The following is a 21,986-nucleotide window of genomic DNA, read 5'->3' as shown; positions in this document are numbered from 1 at the left end:
TTTCATCCCTCAATCACTACTGCCCCCACCTCCTCCTTTACTATCCACTCAATAAACGGGACCCCTATTTCACCTGACTACCAGACAAAACTTCTAGGTATCACTATTGATAACAAGCTCAAATTTGATGTACACATTAATCTGGCCATAAAAAAACTAACAAAAAGTTAGAATGCTAGAACTACAATAGCACAAGCACACCTTCCCTCAACTCTACTGTACGCATCACCAATCTTGACCAACCTATCCAAAACAGAAATCAATAAATTGACCTCCTGCTATAATCAGATAGCCAAATTTGCCAATAACAGCTCCTTTTGAACTCATCACTGCCAAAACCTAAAGCAATTGGGTTGGCTTGAACTACCAAACCTACTAACCTATAACCAGCTGGTTATCACACACAAGCTACTCAATCATCCAAGCACAACACCTTCATTAAGAAACATAATCCAGCAGTATTCCTGTCCTAGGCAACTCAGCTCCACAAGTACATTACTGTTAGCAGTTACCAGCTCTCACAAACATGCTGGTGACTCCCTATATTCTTCTTATATAGCCAAAATCTGGAATTCTCTGCCTACATCCTTAACCCTAGAAGCATCCCTTTCTAAATTTAAAATAACTCTCAAATCTTACCTCAGCATAAAATGGCTATGTCCCTGTTCCTCACCAGACTAATACTTGTACCACATCTATACTATTGTAATTCTTGGCTTAACAAATACCTCTTGTTTTATCCTCATAAAATTGTATACCACAACTGAAGAATGATGACATATCTGTGTTATTCTGCACTATGTATTGTTATTGACAGACTTATTGTCAACTGTACCTCGCTGATGCTTAATTCCTTTATGTGTGCCCAACTACATACCTAATGGGCCTAGTTGAAAATATGTATCCTTGAATTATCTGTATGTCTGCAAATTGTCTCCTTGGAGCTTTTCCCCCCGGGCCTCCACTGAAAATGGACATATATCCAGTTGGACTATCCCGGTCAACAAATGTAAAATAAATAAATAAATAAACTTGCATAGACATATCTGAAATATGCCATAAAAGATGCATGGGAATTCTCCATCTCTTTTTCAGGGTCATGGCATAGTGCAACCTCTGTGAATCTAGTCCTTCTATGATCCACATATTCTCATACAGAAGAGCAATTAAGTATAATGACTATAAAAGATGCAGGTCTTAAACAACTCTCATTTATCCCTGCTTGTTGATTTCTGACTCCAGAAGCAGAATGTGGCAGTTTAATACAAAAGCCTGTTTCAGGGCCTTGTATTTTTTTTTTTTGGTGGGGCCTTTTTGTTTACAAACCTGGTAAACCACCTTATACCCATAGGTGCACAGCAGTATTGCCAAGTCGTTGACTCTTACTGAAATCAAATACAGAGTAGGTTTCCTTTCATGACTTAATTGGTAATTAAGACATTTTTGGATTCCAGAACCAGTGGTTACTCCATCCTTGTTTGTTTGGGAATATGTTTCCTCAGGAGGTGACATAAGGTCTGAGTGTTTCTCACCGCTATCAGGTATTCTCTGTGAAAGCAGGCTTCTGCACAGTAATGTGCAGTATCAGAGGGGTGATTAGCTATTCTTGGGCCTGGTGCCATCTCCAGTTTGGCTACCCCCTCAACTTTAAGCTGAAGTGCAAAATGCTTGCTACATTTTTAGCAAGTAGCTGCTACAGTTTATGCCATACACAGAGTGCTACAGAGTTCCATTCCCGACTGCAAATGCAATAATGGCATTACACTGAAGACTCAATGGGATCTACTGATCATGACCTTAGTACTTTGTGCCAAGGGAGACTGCCCCCTTCATACCACCCTAGCTATGCCTTTGTGAAGTATCACAGGAAAAGGTTAACATTCTTTATACACTAATCAGCAAGCATATTAACAAAGTGCTCAACTTTAGCAATGTCATTTCCTGTTCTTGTCCTCATGGCCACGGTACATGCAAGCAAAGTACTGGTGTGGCCATGTGGGCTGCATGTGCCCTGAACCTTGCCAACTTAGTTATGGCTGAGTGGGATTCAGGTATCCTCTTGGCTCCCCTTTTTTCCAAGTGTTCCCTTTATGGGCATTACCTTGACAATATTATTATTTTTTGGAAAGGTGTCCTTGAGTGTCTTGAAAGATTCTTCTGTTATTTAAACAGCACCACTTCTTTTTTGAAATTCACTATCAGTACTTCTTTGGATCTTATTAACTACTGAGATGTCACTATTTCCAAAGATAGATCAATGCAGCATTTTGAGTCTAACATTTGCAGGAAGCTTACATATTTAAATTCATTACTGAATTTTAACAGCTGGCATCCTGTACACCAAAAAAGACCCATAATTAAAGGCCAAATGGTTACACTTGCACACATGATTTCACAACATGAGGTCTTCCTACAGGAGACTACTAAGTAAAAAAACTATGTTAGAAAAATGTGGCTATCCCACTGGCTTTGTTCATGGTATTATGGGGAATGTGATTTTAAAATGTGAACAATCTGTGTTAGTGCTCATTTTGGAGAAAGGGGCATTTGCTTTTGGTAGGGACAAATCCCCCAGGTCTATGAATGGTTATGGGAGGCAACAATTTTATCATACAACATGGATGCTAAAGAAATCAATTCCGTGATCCCGAAAAACTGGAATGTGTTTAAAATAGGGAGTGAGCAATTTGACATCTTGGGCTCATCCCCTGCTTTTGTGTATGAAAAGGACATTTCTTTTAAATCTCTTATTGAGAGGGTGAGCTGGAGGTTTGAACATGGGCAGATGAAAAAATATGGCTGGTGTAATAAATATAGACACATTGTGGAAGGTTCATTGTTTGACAAAGTGAACTACAGGAAAGGTTTCTTGAAACTGAAATGTTGCAGCACTAGGGTAGTTATGTGGCTTAATGCCAAACTTGCCCACGTTTTTATACAGGTAAAATCCCTGAAGATGAAAATATGCCAAAATATGTATGATATTGGGAGGAAAAACTTGAACAGTCCCCTATATAAGCACATTAATAACAATGTCACACATTCCTTCAAGTTTTACATGTTAGACAACATTGAGGACATAGCCCGTGGGGGCCTTTGAAAAGACATGCTAGAATGGAAGGAGCTTAGATGGCAACTTAAATTAGATTCCATGAATGGCCATGCCTTGAATGAGATGGTATCTATAGGATGTGTGTTGCATCTAAAATCCTCCTTATTTCTGTAATTTTTACAACTCTTTGTATACATTTAATGAAAATTAATTTTGCTTTAAATATATAATTATGATCATCTGTGGTGCGTAATTATGATCATCTGTGGTGCGTTTCTTTTATGTTCGGAGCCAATTATGGTACAGTCTGATTTTTTAGAGTTACTTTAAGAATTCTTGTTTTGTATTAATGAATCAACGTGTTATCCAATGACATTTTAGGAAGGACTGCTTGTACGAGTATTTATTCAATCTTTTAATGTGATTTTATTAGAGTCTGAAGAAGTCCGAGCACGAGTGGGCACGAGTAAATGTAAAAGTGTGAGCACGAGTGAACCACTCGTGGTTTATATTTTTCTTGGTTTCTTCATTATGAAGTCCAGCTGATGGACGAAGGCACTTAATGTTTTTTTATTGTGAATATATTACATCATGAATTTATCAAAGTTATTTATGGCATAGTACCAGTGCTTCGTTTTTATTTTATGTGGTGCTGCGGTAGCATTGTTGCCTCACAGTAAGACGATGTCATGGTCGATTCTCAGGTAGAGCGTCTTCACTGTGGAGACATGCGTGAATGGGTGTACCTTCGTTGAAGGTTGTGCATCAGGGCCGGCAACTCGGCACATAAAAATCTACTGCCAATCATTAACGGACTGGAGTTCCGCTGTGGTGACCCCTAACCAGGAAAAGCCGAAAGACACAACAACAACAACAACAACAGCAACAACAATATTATACCATGTACATCTATTATATGTCTCAAGTAATGCAAGATGTAAACCATGTACATCTATTATATATCCCAAGTACTGTACTTTTGTTAGAAAAAAAGTTTGTCATAAGACTTACATCCTTCATTCTTTTCAGCACTCTTAAGCTTCACAAATTTTCATCTAATGTAGCCCTAATGACTAAGGTATCATCAAGCATGTAACACTTGTAATTAATGTTGCGGTATTCTGAAAAGTACAGAATAAACAAATAATGCTTCAAAAGGAAAACAGCTATACATAAATGCTACTGTATGAGTCTTTATGGTCAAGTACTTCTTGGACTGATTATACACAACCATTTTTTTAACTTTTTATTTGATTTTAAAATAATAAACAAAATTGATTATGTACAACCATTTTTGATAAGTATGGTTCATATTAAATTTTGAAAATGTCTTGTCCCCTGACAAAAAATCTTCTTTCATTTGAGGTATGAGGAACTATAACAAAACAGAAACATGGTTAACAGTTAAGTTATAATATTCATATAAATAGTTCCATCCAGTTTCAATAAAGGTATGACACTGCCAGCCCACCTATCTGGAATTTTGTAAATAATCATGTCATTTGTGAATATTAATAGGATTAGTATGCTTGTCTTACAATTGTAAGAGATCTATATGTTATGTGTATATTAAACTACTGATGCAGAAGTGTGTGTTGAACATGGTTTGTACAATACTGAGCTTCAAGAATGTAACCACAGTGTATCCTACTGGAAAAGAACAGAAATATATATACAGTGGATATAAAAAGTTTCCACACCCCTGTTAAAATGCCAGGTTTTTGTGATATAAAAAAATTACACCACAGTAATTCATTTCAAAACTTTTCTCAACTTTAATGTTACCAATAACCTGTACAATTCGATTGAAAAACAAACAAATCTGTTAGGGGAAACATATAAAAAATAAAAAATGTACAATACGCTGGTTACATAAGTGTGCAGACCCTTAAACTAATACTTTGTTGTATGTGCACACCCTTAAACTAATACTTTGTTGAAGCACCTTTTGATTTAATTACAGCATTCAGTCTTCTTGGCTACACACCTGCCATCAAATAAAGAGACTCTAATTAACCCCAAATAAAGTTCAGCTGCCCTAGTAGGATTTTCCTGACATTTACTCAGTAGCCTGCTACAGCAAAAGCCATGGTTCACAGAGAGCTTACAAAGCACCAAAGGGATCTCATTGTTGAAAGGTATCAGTCAGGAGAAGGGTGCAAAAAATTTTCACAGCATTGGATATACCATGGAGAAAATATGGGATAACAGTGATGTTGCAAAGAATTGGACGTCCCTCCAAAATTGATGAAAAGACTTGACAAAAACTGGTCAGGGAGGCTGCCAAGAGATCTCCAGCAACACTGAAGGAGTTGCAGGAATTTCTGGCAAGTACTGGTTGTGTGTGCTACATGTGACAACAATCTCCCGTATTTGCCATATGTCTGGACTATGGGTAGGGTTGCAAGACGGAAGCCTTTTCTTACACAGAAAAACATCCAGGCCTGGCTAAAATTTGCAAAACAATACATCAAGTCTCCCAAAAGCATGTGGGAAAATGTGTTATGGTCTGATGAGACTAAGGTTGAACTTTTTGGCCACAATACCAAAATGTATGGTTGGTGCAAAAACAACACCTCGCATCACCAAAAGATCACCATCCCCACGGTGAAGTATGGTGGTGGCAGTATTGTGCTTTGGGATTGCTTTTGTTCAGCTGGAACTGGGACTTTAGTCAAGGTGGACGGAATTATGAACAGTTCCAAATATCAGTCACTTTTGGCCCAAAATCTTCAGGCATCTGCTAGAAAGCTGAAGATGAAGAGGAGTTTCACCTTTCAACATGACAATGACCCCAAGCATACATCCAAATCAATAAAAAAATGGCTTCACCAGATGAAAATTAAAGTTTTGCAATGGCCCAGCCAGAGCCCAGACCTAAAGCCAATAGAAAATCTGTGGGGTAACCTGAAGAGGGCTGTGCACAAGAGATGCCCTCACAATCTGACAGATTTGGAGTGCTTTTACAAGGAAGAGTGGGCAAATATTGTCAAGTCAAGATGTGCCATGCTGATAGTCTCCTACCCAAGAAGACTGATTGCTGTAATTAAATCAAAAAGTGCTTCAACAAAATATTAGTTTAAGGGTATACACACACAACAAAGTATTAGTTTACAGGTGTGCACACTTATGCAACCAGTGTATTGTATGTTTTTTTATATTTTTCCCCTAACAGATTTGTTTTTTTTTTCAATCAAATTGTACAGGTTATAGTTCATATTAAAGGTGGGAAAAGTTTTGAAATTATTTATTGTGGTCTTAATTTTTTATATCCCCAAAACCTGGCATTTTAACAGGGGTGTGTAAACTTTTTATATCCATGTAAACTATATACCTGTGCAAATGTATGATTTAATAGTAGAAGCTAGAACTTGAAAAACTTCAAGAAAATAAATTGAAATTAAAAGTGTTTTACTATGTGCTGTAAAAGTTAGTTAATGCAGCAAGGAGACATGATGTCTAGAGCTAGAAGTTTTTTCTGTTGTCCTGGAGAACAGTAATTGCTATGTTTAAAATGTAAAGTTGTTTATTGCTCTATGACTTTCTAGCAGTTGCACACTTCTGAGAGATATGTATTCCTCACACAGAGATGTTAAAAATTCTGTTAGTATCTGTTAGCCTAGGAACTGAAGGCAGGTGACAGAGTGATGTCATCCAAAGCTGACCCAGCAGTAATGTTTGATAGTAATTTAAGAACTCTCTCAGAGAAAGACTGGGCAATTTTGTATCTTGTCTTGCACCTAGAAACATCCATTCCGCACTTCTGCATCAGGCCTTGCTAATACTAAGTAACTAGAGAAAAGTAAGTTCTTTTAGCTATACTTAGGAATATAGTAAATATTAGTTTAGATGTTTTCTGTATTTATTTGAGACTGTCCTGCAATGTTATTTTAAAATATTTCCTGTGATTCTGAACTCTGTAATTATTGTGTCTTTTGAGTATTGTCTTGTTCTTTTAGTATTTATTATTCAATATATTTTAAACCTTTTAATTGTGTCTGGATTGTTTAGAGATATTTAAGCTCTTAGCGTACTTGCATATGTATTTGGTGACACTGTATAGGCCACTCCAATAGCCTTGCTCTTGGTCACACTTACGATTTGATTAATAGTAACATCACACAGTAGGTTTGGACACCCTTTGTAAGGGCCTTGGAGTAGCTGATAAGTAGTGGTTGGTGGCAGTGATAACTACCTTATAGTCTGGGCAGAAGGGGGCATAGATAGTAAACCTGTGCCAGCCTTCCCCAGGAATGTCTGTCTGTGTGTGTGTGTGTGTGTGTGTGTGTGTGTGTGTGTGTGTGTGTGTGTGTGTATGTGTCAGCTACTTGGGCAGGGGCAAGAACCACTGGTTGGACAGAGAGGGTGCTGAAAGTTTTGGCTTGACCACTTGGCTGAGATCTTACCCTTATACCTGTGCCAGTGGGGAGACTTATTGGGGATCTGGAGAAAGAGACAGAACCAACCCCAGACTGACTGTATCCTCTGTGCACTCTTAAGGGAAATTGTAGTTTGCTGTGTGTGTACTTGTCATCCTCCCAATGTGTACATCCCTCACTGTTGCCAGTGGTGAGGATTGAAGCTCCTTGAGTACTGGGCCAGTGCAGGGGCATCACAATAGGTATCACAGGAAGAGTCCATTCTGAATATTCCTTAGAAGTTATGATTTCTTATTTTCAGTTCTCAGGTTATTTCTTATTTACCTTAGCACACATTGCATAATTCACTAATTATTATTTTGCTATATTTTTTTCTTGGAAATTCTTCATTCAGAAGCTGCTGGAAGTACTCAGAGCAGCTTCTGAATGAAGAAAATCCCACAGAAGCTGTACTGCCCCAAGCACAGCCTATCATATAAAAATGAGGAACCCACCCTAGACGGTGTAAGAGCAGCACTAAGGAAAATGAAGTCAAGGAAAGCAGCAGGCTGAGATCAGGTCACATCAGATATGATAAAGATGTTGTTTGAGATAGGGGAGAGGTGGCTCCAGAGGGTATCCACATCAGTATGGAGAGAAAGGCATATCCTAGATGACTGGGGAATAAGCATTCTAGTGCCAGTGAACAAAAACAAAGGGAACTCATAACTCTGGGCAGTGTAGAAGTATCAAACTCCTGTCACACTGCATGAATGTACTGGAGAGGGTGATTGATAAATGAATGTGTACAGTAGTAGAAACTAAGATGGGAGATTAGCAGTTATCAAGATTCAGCAGAACTGAATGTTGTTTTAAGATCACCAAAGTATTTACTTTGACTGATGTTCACTTTAGGACATTTTCCGAGAATCTTCTGCACACTTGCAATGGGGTTCACCAGTTTATAATTTGTATTTATGGTACCACTGTTGCTTTTCTCTAATCTGTGTATATCAACCCCATCTCCAAAGAGCAGTTCAAATATTTAACTATTATTTCACACTCCAGCCTCACAGACAACACATTTAGTACTACTGAAGTAGTCCTGTCTACTTTATATGTCATGTCCATCCTGAGCTTCACCAATATGTCATCTCCTTGTTTAAGGTCACTTCTCCATTATTCCATCTGCCTCCTTCCATCACTTATTACCCTCAAATGCTGCCACTCTACAGCTTTTCACCTTAAAGACGAATAAATAATTCATTTAGTGCCTCTGCTTACATCTATTATCTCCTTATCATCCTTTACTTAAGTGCCTTTTTCTTTTTATTTTCTTTTATCTCTCCTATCTTGCTTTAAAAACTGTCTGCTTTTCTCTATCCACTTTTACCAGCAGTTAATGCTATTCTATTTTGCTTCTAAAATTGTTCAGGTGACTTTATTTCCAATTGACTCAAACTTTCCTATTGTTTCTTTACTTTGTCTCTCATTCTTTGTGGTTTTATCTCCCTTCCCTTTTTCATAATAGCACTTTTATCATCAACAGATTACTGAACTGTATGTTTCTTCCTGTTTTCTTTAAGCTTTTTTTATGTTTGAGCCCATTTCATATTTCCTACTGGAAGAATGCTGGCTTAATACTACCCAACTTGCTGAGGTCTAGTTCACCATCCATGCTTTACTGACCTCCTGCCTTGCTGTCACCCGAGAAACTTGCAGTCTAGCTGTCTGCCATTAGTGAGCAGTGCCCTTGATGAGAACACAGTGTGCTGGGGACGGGGCATTTATGTGGTACTGCTTAATACATACAGCATCAGAGGGGCATGCTGTTGGCAATAGCCCTGAGAAAGTCCACGAGGCTGTATGGGTTCTTACTGCTCATGACTGTTCCCAGCTGCTTTTTCCAGAGGACAGTGAATTTTCTTTTTTTGGGGGTGGAAATGTTGACAGTAATGAAGAATAACTTTACAGAGAGTATCAACATGGTCCTGCTAATGTTTCAGGAATTAGTGTATCTCTCTTAAATACTGCTTTGTCCTATGCCAGGTTTAAACTTTGTTTTGCATAGTAGACAAATGAGTTTCATTACACTGGCAAAGCTCATGGCGGGTCTAATTGAACCTTGGATCACTATTTGCCATATCACTGCAACTTGCCATGCATGTAGTAAACATCAGTATATTGCAAAAATTCATCAACTTTCAAGAATATTGAGTCCTACAGTTGCACTAATGCAAGAGCTGTCCTCAGGTTACAGAAAGGTCAAGATGGAAACATTTCATGACACGTTAGAGCTCAGATGATGAGCTGTATAGGTGTATTAATCCTCTCTTTTGACTCTGCTGTCAAAATATCCTACTGAAATGGAACCAGCATTCCTTTAGTTGGGATGCCCAAAGCACCTTTGTACAACTTTGATTCCTAGTCTCTTAAAATCTGATGAATATCATGGATTTCTGCAATATTCAGGATCTTCATAATGGTCACATGTAACTCTTCATGCTTAAAGAAACAAAACTCTGCTGCTGTTGCTTGTGTTCCTGACCCACATACATAGATGGAGTATAGCTATTTACATATACCACCACAGGATGGAAAGGTGCCATCCCTTATCTACACAGGAGATCATCTAAGATTTGCCTTGGTCATCATCACAAATATGTCATCCTCTGGGAAGCTGATGGTCTTTACTACAAATGCAGACTTTGAGGGACAAGTCTCAGATGACAAGGAACACAGTATTAAGTCTTTCGGTCTCATAGCTGTCAGCTGTAGGCGGTATCATCTTAATATATATTGATTTAACATCTCTTTGAGCAAACACTGGGAAACCTATTGTGTCATGAATGACCTCTGCAGCTATTAACTTATATTAGTGGACTTTACTCCAGCTGGTACAAGTATCAGGGAAGACATTGTGACTCTAGTTAACCTTTCATCACCTCCATCAGAGGTGAAGGCACTGTTGTGGCATTTGCTTCTCACTTTCTTTATACAGTACCAGTACTTATGGCCATTTTTGCCTTTTGTAATGGTACAGTAATGGAAGTCATGTGTAACTAACCATTGTTCCTTTTTCACATTGGCTTTACACTGTAAAGCATTTTTCCCAGGAGTACCTGCTGTGTCCGACTGACATAAATCATTAATTCACTACTCACAACATTGCATTCCATTCATTCATACCCCTCAAATGTACAGATTTTTGCCTCATATTTTTTTATCTGTTCCTTGCAAAATTTGTGATTTTCTGCCAAATCATTGTGATGATCTGAGGAGGGAAGTCACTGAATAATGATGCACATTTGTGTTTCAGACTTTATATCCTTCAGTGAAATGCATTGTAAGACAAATACTGTTATTCTAGCAACTTTCTAAGTTTAGAAGAGCAGTATTTAAAATCTGCCCCTGTTTTTGAGCCTTTGTCCCCCCATTCTGCCATGCTTTATCCAGATTGTTTTGCACTAAGAGGTTGAGAGGTATGATTCCATTTCAAAGACCCATGTAGAATTTACCACAGGAAAGATTCAAGATGCATACAGCTACTTGTGCTGTATCAGGTGTGCATTAGGGAATAAACAAAGGCATGAGTTGAGATGTGCCTTTTAATGCCTTCAAAAGCTCCACCCTGACTGATTTATAATTAACTAGCCACACTAGGTATCAGCTGATAATCAGTGCACTGGTATTGCATGCTGCCCACCCTTACCATGTTGATTCTATGTTTCCTTTTGTCAGACACCTTACCACTTTGATATGCACAGTTTCTGCTCCCTGGTAGTTCCTTAACATTCTGATAATTCCTTTTCATTGCTTAATATGGCATTTATGATAATCTTATTTCTGATTGAATGTGACTCTTTTCCAACCTTACTTTTCCTATAACATCTACTGCTTCCTTTTTTTCTCCTTATACCAGCTGTGCATACATTCTAGCCTACAGCTAAAATATTAAAATTCCCAGTAACAGTAGCATTTTCTTAAGCCAGCCCCAGTGACATAGGTAAAGCCCTGACTATGCCCAAGTGACCTCAGCTCGATTAGTGGCTCAGCCATCTGATGGACTAGCAGGGGAGGAAAGTAATGAGCAGCTGCAGTTGGCTTGTCCAACCTGGGGGTGGGTGGGTAGGTGAGGTGGCTCTGGCCTGCTATTCGAATGACACCTAGGGGAAACACTTACTGTTGTGGAGCATGTACCTGTGGAACATGTGCTGCCATAGCACACAGATGCAGAAATGAGGTAATGAGATTCACAGTATAGAGGCATGCTCCTGGTGGAGACAGCATTGTTGACTTAGCCCTGGAGTCTAGTGATCCCCCCCCCCATCCCTATGCTGATGGTTAGTGCCATCATGACACTTAACTGTTGAGTTACCCCTGGTGTCAAGTGGCTTTCCGCCACCCCACCCTGATCCCCACACCACAGTCATGTTAGGTAGTTGAACATGACCTTGTAGCCATGTTCACTACTGCGGTGTAGTGGGCTGAACCTTTGATCTATAAAGCCAAGTAATTTTTTAAATCATTCTGTATGTAGACTGTGTAGATGCCTTCCTGGAGGTGGTTCTGGGAGGGAGACCACTTAGGTAATTAGCATATGCCTCTCCAGTGGACTGCATCATTATCATTCAGTATGGGCATAGCACCAGCCCTACACGGTACTGTACAACTTCATGCTATAGCACCATACATCACCATTTTAGGGCCCTTGCTGAATATCAAAAAGTTACCACGATCTGCATGTACATGGAAGTGTACATTTCATAGTACAGTCATGAAGTCACCTCATAGCTTTCATCTGTGCTAAAGCCTTTCCTTGTTCTACCACCCAAATAATTTCTTCTTTGGCACTCTTCCCTAATACCTCTCCAAACCTGGATTCTGCCTACGGTTCCACTGGTGACCACATATCTGCCTGTTTTTCCTACTAAAACTGCCACCACTGAGTTTTAACCTGACCATATTCTTTTCTTCTCACCTGACCAATTTTTATTGTCTCTTCTGCAGTAAATGTTCTAACTTCTTATCAAAAATTGTTCTTTCTTTCTTTTTTTAATTCCCTGATATGCGCCCTGTCATGGGTAAATAATTTGGCTTCCTCCTAGAAATTTTTCCAATTTTTGTTGTCTCTTCCAAACCCTTCATTTACTGTATTATTGTATCATCTGACTCTTTGCTTCCTAGATTTTGCTATTATTCTGCTACAGTAATCACTACCAACACCTGGTGCAAAATATAAGAATATATTTTGATATTACCACCGTCATACTATTACTCATCAGATCATTTCCTTGCAAATTAATTACTTTATTTACATCTGTTTCCTCATTTTCCATCTCTGCCTGTGATACAATGTATCACCTTACTTACTTTCATGCCAACACTTCAATAATCCCATATATCCTTGATCCTTCCCTTTACTTATCCTCAAATGATATATTTCCCTCCTGTTGTGTAAGCATTCCTTACCTTTTTGTAATTCTCTCTTCCTTATATCATAACCATTGTATTGCTTTCCCCTTCAGTATATCTTCTGTGTTTTTGCTGATTCATATCATTCCTATTATCGCCATCTTCCTTTTTTGGTAACTGTTTCAAGGCTTGCTCCTCCTTTTCATGGTTAAATATTTCTTTCTATCATTTACTCTTCCTGCTACTTGTGTCTTTGAAGGCCAACAAGAAAGAGCATCCTGATGGGTTCCCACCCAATGTGCTTAAGGAGCTCTCTGAAGTACTTGGAAAGGCTTTGCATAGCATTGTGATGTGCATTTATCTACCAGCATGCTTAAAGAGCTGTTCAAAGCAATTGGAGAGGCTTTGGCAAAGGTGTTAAATATTTATTTGGATTCCAGGGTAATAAAATTGTTATGCTTAATTGTATAAGACCTATCTGCATCTGTGATGCCTTTTATGATGGTATTGAATACATAAAATGAGACAAGGACTTGGACATCTTGCTAAAGGAGTCTTGATACTGAAGCATCATGTTGAGGTAACTACAAATTGTGTCTTTAATCAGCCTAAACTAATCTAAGATAATCTAAAAAGCATCCAGTTTACTCACTCCTGCAGTCAGATAAGCTTTGGGTCTTAATCTGACCATACCCACATTTGAGAATGTTTTATCAGTGGTTTGTACACACTTTCTACTAACAGTAATCTTCTATACATAACATTAATCTGATAGAGAACACCACTGTACCCAGTTAGAGAAAGTTAATTGGCTAGTGGTTAGACTGTCTTTCTGTTGGCCTTGCTAAATTTTAAATTAGTGAGTACAAGCTAATATCCCACATTTGCCAGGAAATGGAACATCACAGCATTATGTCACTTGCCTGGACCTCAGGATCACAGATTCTGGTCTGTAATGAAACCAGACCAATGTCTTAATAATGAAGGAAAAGCCTTTTTAAAAAATGTCTCCAATGTTTTAGAATTAAATCCCACTGAAATATAATCCAAGCCAAGCCAAAGGACATTATTTTGGTGGTGAGTGTCTGAAACAGGGATTTAAGACAGTCTAATGGATGAAGCAGTAGGACAAGAAGAAGGGTACTAGTTTTATAAACCTTGGAGGGATGAAGGAAGTGAAAAGGGCATAACATTCTCATTGTATTAACAGAGGACTGATGGGGGGGGGGGGGGGGTCTAGCCGACAAATGAATGCTGAAATATTTCATTCAAGTTTAAGGAAACCTTTTATGTAGAAGATGTTGGCCCCTGCAATAACTACCTGGAAAAGTGGTGGCCTGTAAGTCAACACAACCATACAGGACAACTTTGAACAGATATCGGAAAATGACAATACAATAACAAAGTGGATGGATAGCTGCAAAGGCCTATCTGTAACAGTATAGTTTGTCTGGTAAGTCAACGAATGCCTTAGTTCATCCATGTACACAGGCACTGGTATGACAGTTTTGGGAAGTTGCAGTCTCCTTGTCTCACACATCATTTGATTAATTTTATTATATTACGGGTCTTCTGGTATATGTGATATTACTATAAAAGTCTAATATGTGGAAGGTCAACATTAAGCAATATAATATGAGTTGCTTATTTAGGGAACATTTGTTTTTCGTTAGTGCTGTTTGTCCAATTGACAACAGCGCAATGGTTTCATCTCTGAAACAGTATTACGCTTTCTCCACTGTTATGTAACTGCAGAGTTAGTGTGAATATATATATATATATATATATATATATATATATATATATATATATATATATATATATATATATATGTAATTTAGGGGGTGTTGGGGTCTCCCACGCCCAACCACATACAGGGAGATGCAGGTGGGGCAGGGCCCCCATGCAAAAAAGTTAAAATACTGTTCACTGAAATTTCCTTTTTGGATGTTTTTTGTTTCACAGATTTGTCTGTCTGACAAAACTCATGAACCCCTTATTTATAACATAAACTGAAGACGTGTCTTTTGTCTCCTTCTGTATTATAAGTACAGCAGCATACTTATTGGAGAATGTGATAAAATGTTTTAAATACAGAGCTCATGCAGTACCTGTAAATCAACAGGAGACATATTAAAAATAGATAACTATTAACATGGTATATCGCCTGTCTATGTAGTAGGCTCGTGTTCATTCTTTACATGTCTCAAAGAAATCCCATATAGGCAGCATCGAGCACTGCTTAGAAGCTATGTTATTTTCTTTGAAAAACCCAACAACTTTATATATTTTTTACAGGTTATTGGCTTTCATCTGATCTTGGAAAACTGATTTTTGAAAGTAATCTGTTTTCTTAGTGCTTACTTATATAGTAATAGGTCGGATAATGGTAAGAGTGCTCTAAAAAGAAAGACTAAAAGTACCACATAACATTCTAAACTGTTCCTGAGTTTCTCACTGCTTCCAATGGCTTAAGAGTTGTTAGTAAACATCAACAAAGTTTAAGCCTTGCCCCATGGCATAGAAGGGCCTGAATATGACACAGACAACCCTTATTTGATTAGGAGCATAAACACCGGAGGGGTGGGACAGAGCAAGGGATAATGGGAGTGTGTGGGTGACCTCATCTCTTCCATCCTTGGAAGGAGGAAGTTTGGCTTGCCACTCTGGCAATACCTAGAGAAAGGTAAGTGCGTCACCCACAGGCACTGGCCTAATGAGCTCACACTGCTCAGCAGTTCACCACATAAACAAAAGGTTGTTGTGTGCTGTTGGACTTGTATACCTTTATGCAAGCACTGACAGTGGAGATTGTAAAGGAGTTAGTTATGAGGTTGGAAGTCTTCAGGATCAGCTGACTGACCCCCTCCCCCCACTTTCTAAGTCTCCTCTCTGAAGGGAATGAATGGGATGATTGGGCTCTCCAGTCAGGAAACAAATGATCTGCAGGACAATTTCTCTGTCAAGTGAACATGGCTGTAACCTTGAACAAGGGAGGAATAAGCTGGTATGAAGTAAGAAGTAGGAGCCATTGGGCATATTCTGAAGACAGTAAAAAAATAATATCTTTATCTGTCTCAAATTTCACTTGGGATATGATTAACTTCTTGCGTAGGAAGTGAAGGAGGGCTTCAGTTGTGTGTCATACTGAAGTGCACTCCAGATTCAGTTCAGATCCAAAAACCATGGCATTCACTCTTTTCCCAGTCTTCTTATGTACCCCACAGCCATCACATTTTCAACAAGAATTGGTCATGTAGACTTCTATCATGGTGAAACGTGTGCACATCTGTGCTTCCACTACCTAAGGAAAGGGCATATAAATAGCCAGTACCAAAGGACAGATGCAGTCAGCTATAGAGGAGGGAATCCTCATACATCCCATCACTTCCATGATACACCTTCCTATGGATGACCCTTTGGAAACCTTAACATTTTCATTAACTTAACTTTCATGTGGCACATGCTTCCCATATTTTACTGCAAATAGGCTAGTTCTAAGATTTGAATAATAATAATCATAACAAGGCATGACTATGGAAAACATTCTAGAATCTCTGAACTTTTTTGTGGTTTGGCATTTGTAATCAGATTAATAACTATGCCCTTAGATATCACTGATCTGTTTTCTTCTTTGTAGCACTTCATATCTTCTGCTTGTGATGGTGTCATAGGAAGATATTATAATTATAAGTAAAGGGCTAGGTATTCTTTTTATCTGCAAAGGTCATTCTTATAGAACAATACCTGCATCTTGCCAAATAAGAATAGTGTCATTCTGTACATGGTCACTTTACTGCAAAAAACAAGAAATATTTTCTAAAGTCAGGTCTCTTGTTATTAAATTTATATTACACATTAATGAATCTTAAAAGGACTGAATACATCTATGTCCATAGGTCCACTGTGATAGCCTCAAAGATAAAAGTCTCATGACATCAAACCGGAAAAGTGAAACTTCTTAAAAAACAAACCTGTTTTAACTGCAGGTGAAGACTCCAGCAACACCCATGTATTATACTTTACATCCCACATCTATTTATAAACTAATTCCACAGCTGCACAACTGCAGGGAAAATATCCTGCAGGGATAAAATCATGGCTGTTACAACTGCAGTCTTGCTGCAGAGTCAGTGCATGTAAATACATTCTGAGATTTGTAAATCTGGTAACCTGTGATCAGTGAAATTGTATTTATACAGTTGTCATTCACAACATGGTAGGTCTCCCCGTGTCTTTATTTGGCTGTATTTACTCATTGTGTTTCAAGTCCATAAGCATCCTTCTCATTTGTTTAAAAGTTTGTACAGTCATATTCCTTTCAGAACTATCCTTTTACGATACTTAGCATTAATGGGGATCATGCATTTTTTTTCTCTCTCTCACATCATATAATCATACCTTTCTAGAATAATAATTTTATCTGTGTATTTTCTTGGGGGAGTTTTACCTTTTTTGCACTTGTAGTAGGAAACTAAACTAAGTGATATCATGACATGGTAACATTCATGAAAATAGCCCCATCATACAACTCTTTGCAAAATGTACCTGGTTAGAGGTCTGGATCGATGATACCATATTCCTGCAATGATAGCTACAACAAAGAGGCCCACCAGAAGTCCCATGACCACCACCAAGCTTGATACAGTCTTGTCTTTCCCATGTGATTCTTTGGAATGATTTGTAGCTGTGGTTGATGGAGTTGCTGCACAATCAGTTAAATAAAGAAGCAGAAAATATTTCTGTTAATATTATTCCACTAAAGAGGATAATATGACTACAATAGCAATGCCACTTTTATTTATAGCTCAAGTCAATATGTACAACGAATGACAAAGTTATAAAGTTAGTCATCACAGACTGACTCTAGAGCCCCATAGGCAAGACTGACTGGCACATCTTGAGTTAAGCAATATCTATGAAAATATGACAGCAATTTCATGCTTTCTTAAGTGTGAAGGGATATTACAAAAATTGTTTGAAGAAGGGAGAGCAACAACTAAATGGAAAAAGTGTATGCTGTGTATCATAATGCAATAAGCTGTATTCCATTTTTATCTAATGTTTAATAATGAGATTAACACAATAAACTTTGCTCTTACACACAGTAACAGAACAACCACTTCTCAGAAGTGTAAGCAAAATGTAAAGCAGTTATTTGAGACAGATTTGAAACATTATATCTGTTACTGAAATTTCATTTGTTCATTTGCAATTTTCATTTTACAATATTTGAATACCCCTCAAACTTATACACACCAGCCCTGAGGTTACACCAAGTCGAAGAAGGGATAAATCTCCCTAGAAATGAATCTTTGTGGGTGCACACTTGGAAATCATTTCAGCAATGATTTCTTATGGAGAAAAGCATTCGGCCTTATGCCATTCAACTTTTTTTTCTGTGAACTACTGAAGCTCAAGGAATTTCTCAAGATTGTGGAGGGAACTCCTTGAAGGTTAAGTTATAGCCTTGTGATATGCCTGTACATGATGACAAGAGGGATACAACAATTCCATTCTACATGAAAGCATAGCGGTCTATATTAGATCATCAACAATCTACTTTCATCAACTACTTATTCATCAGCCTCCATACATTGAAACGAACATCAGTGAACATCGAAATTTTTTACAGGGTAAGTAATCAATTGGTGAACACCACAACTTTGCCCTTTTCCCCACCATAGTATGATCTCAGAGCTGGTATATACAGCCCCTTACATTGTGGGGTACGGGGGTGAACCCCCCAACTTGTGTGGGTTTGATTTAGTGCAATGTGTGTTTCAGTGGGGTAGTGGCCAGTTGGTTACTTACCCTGTAAAACATGTTGAGTTCATTGAAGTTAGTTTTGATGGCTAGGGGTCGATGAATAAGCCATCAATGAAGGAAGATTTCAACGATCTAATATAGACCCAAGCACAGTAAGCCTAAGTTAGTGAAAAATTGTGGCGGAAAGATGATGAGGCGTTCAGAGATTGTGTTAACAGACTGGGAGGAAAAAAGGAGTAGGGCAAGGGCAGCTGATGCTTGCTGTACAATTAAGTTATCTTTGAACATATTCATCTACCTGACCAGGGGTACAAGCATCCATTAGTTAGTTGCTCTTATCTTAAACAAGAAGATACATTATGTGATGTTATAAAAATGAGTCTAACAGTTGGGCACATTTATGAGTTCAGCATTTTTGGGATAAACACAAATTTTTCACTATAACTGGAAAGTGCCCAGGTTTCTTGCTTGCAATATACCATTATCATCATCATCATCATCATCATCATCATCATCATCATAATCATTATCTTTTAATATTGTGCTAAAACTAAATGTATTGCAGCTAATATGATAGCAGAATGCAGGACAGTCTGATGTCTGACATATCATAAAATTGGAGTAAAAGCAGATATTCCCAAATATCCCAAATGACTTGGCCAACATACAGAAATTTACCCTTTTCCCCACTGTAGTGCAATCTCGGAGTTTTTATATATAAGTAGGCGGATGTGGGGGGCTTAGTCCCCACTTTGGTGGGTTTGATGTACTGTGGTGTGTGTGTGTGTGTGTGTGTGTGTGTGTGTGTGTGTGTGTGTGTGTGTGTGTGTGTGTGTGTGTGTGTGTGTGATGGTGTGTGTGTGTGTGTGTGTATATGTATGGGTGAATGAGCGAGTGTGTCTGTGAATGTGATTGTGTGCGGGAGCTGTGTATGTATGCATGGATGAGTAAATTTGTGCATGGGGGATGTTTACTTCCACACTCCCCCAGAATAACCAGCAAATACTGCAGCATTGTTGGGGAGCACTAGACACCAGGGAGAACTCTTTATATCATACCTTAGAATAAAGTTATGCAGTATGAAAGACCTGAGAAGTGAAGAATATCAGACACCAGAGATAACTCTTGGTATTGTGCCTTAAAAACAACTTAAAAATTAATAGAATAAAAGTTTAGTAGCATGCATGATTTGGAGTGTGGGAACACCGGACACCAGGAATACTCCCTAAAGATATTTAAAAAAGATTCAATACATCTACCCTTGGCACCCATATGCAATGTGTTAGTCCTCTGCATCACCAGGGATGCTTTTGAGGCATTACTTAAGTATTTAAAAATAGAAAAAGACATTTAAGGTAAAAGGGGGATGTTTTGAACCCTTCAAACTAGACACAGAAAGCAAGGACTTTAACCATCTATGCTACCTGTAGAGTTACAGTGTCATTTTTGTATAAGAAGAAGTCTGAAACTCTAATATCTGGCATTATTCACTAATTACAGTGCTCTGTGAGTTATGAAAGACAGGGTTTCTATAAGAGATAACAGTAGGAGTGTCCTGTAAAATCAGTCCGTTAAATGAGATAAAGGTGGGTTTGTGTGTGGGGAGACCTTGGTACAAAGCTAGGAGAAACACTGTATGACATCAGGGAGAATATATTTAAACTATTACTGGGACTCACTTAAAAAGTTAATAGAGCAACATGAATTGCATAACAATGAACTTTACAATCAATACAAAGTATGAAGCTTTAATGTCTGGAATTATTGACTGACTGTAAGGATTTGCCAGGGCAGAAGCAAAAATAAGAACAGACATTGGGGATATTCTTTCAACTCAGGGACAGGTAAGACATACGTCAGTGTGTGTGTGTGTGTGTGTGTGTGTGTGTGTGTGTGTGTGTGTGTGTGTGTGTGTGTGTGTGTGTGTGTGTGTGTGTGTGTGTGTGTGTGTGTGTGTGTGTGTGTGTGTGTGTGTGTGTGTGTGTGTGTGTGTGTGTGTGTGAATGAAGGGGCATGCTTGTACTCATGAGATGCATGGGTTACCAGTGTTAACAACAATAGGAAAATGCTGATTTACACTCATGGTAGTTAAAGGCAATTCAGAGACATGCAAATTAGCCAATAAGGAAGTCTTTCCTCATTGTAGCTAAGAAGTGTCTAAATCATATTTGCCTGCATCAAGGAAACAGTCCCTTTTGGCTGCAACTCTCACTGTCTGTGGTGGGGTTCTTTCTTAATCTAGATTATTTGATATTGTCAAAAGGCTCTGGATGTATCCACTGGAAGTTAGAGTGCAGAGTAGCAGAGCTTCACTGGAGGAAATAAGTTCATCTGGAAGATAGAATCTTCTTTGCTCATCACTTTCATCTGGAATATTCTATAAATGAACTAAGGTTACTTTAAAAATCCTATGGTTGAATGAAAATCTAGTCAAACACTGTTATATTTGTGCCATCTGCAGATGCTACAGGCAGACTCTTGAACTGCTCTTCTCTTCTTAACCTGCTTCCTTAACTGACTCATCCTTGAACTTTTTTTTTCCTTGTATTTCTGCCAAGTCTTGGACTTCACAGTAGGACAGCCTCTAGTAATACTCAGATCAGTTTTCCCCTGTCTCTCACATCTTACAGTTCAACATTTCTGTCTTTGTTATTCTGGTTATTTTATTCTGGCTTTTCTATCTCTTTTTCCAGTTTATTTGTCTTCTCAATGTCGCCATGGATGCTAGTCCAGGATTCATAGACAAGTTAAGTGTATGCAGCTTGCACTTGCATGGGAATCAGTCACACACAGTCTAGTAGTGATTCATAGGTTCAGGGTGCAAAAATGTATTGTTGGAGATATGTGCAAAATGATTATATAATGATCCAATATATATAGACACTTCAAAGTCCACTGCAAGTCCAAGAATCTATTTTTATGAAAATTTAAAAGGCGACAAATGAAATAAACAGTGACTTGGGATTACAAATCAACAGACAACACAGAAACATAAATGTTCAATTTAACACCACATTTTCATCTCAAGGGACTTCTTCAGATGTACAAACACACTATTACAACTTCCTCCCTTATATATGAGTCTATAGCAGAACATCGAAGTTTTAAAACTTTGAATGTTCTAATATCGACCTCTATTCAGCGAATGCTAAAAATAGCGAAGCTGCAGAACACCAAATTCTTTCCTAGGGAAAGAATTCGGTTGGCCGGTTCTGTGGCTTTGCTATTTTCAGCGCTGTGGTGGAAAGTTATGGATCGGGTTCATGTAAGTGTGCAATTGTGTGTACGTTAGGGTTAGGGCGGGTTAGGTGAGTTAGGGTTAGGGGCAGGTTAAGTGAGTTAGGGTTAGGGTGCGGGTTAGGTGAGTGTGCGATAGTGACGGACCTTTAGGG

The 21,986-nt window shown here is 38.3% G+C and overlaps 1 protein-coding gene across 1 annotated transcript in view; it reads right to left on the bottom strand.

Annotated features, from left to right (window-relative positions):
• The window catches only part of LOC122810558, a 198,705-nt gene that overhangs the window by 38,307 nt on the left and 138,412 nt on the right, over positions 1-21,986 (bottom strand). The window contains exon 4 of the mRNA XM_044082139.1: positions 17,374-17,530. Coding sequence (XP_043938074.1) covers positions 17,374-17,530 — 157 coding nt within the window. The remainder of the gene's footprint in view (positions 1-17,373; positions 17,531-21,986) is intronic.

This window comes from Protopterus annectens, chromosome 9.part0 (assembly GCF_019279795.1).
Source record: "Protopterus annectens isolate FY-2018-M chromosome 9.part0, PAN1.0, whole genome shotgun sequence".
In the NCBI taxonomy this organism is placed as follows: Eukaryota; Metazoa; Chordata; order Ceratodontiformes; family Protopteridae; genus Protopterus; species Protopterus annectens.
The sequence above is the reverse complement of the archived record's forward strand: the minus strand, read 5'-3'. Positions and strand labels throughout refer to the sequence as shown.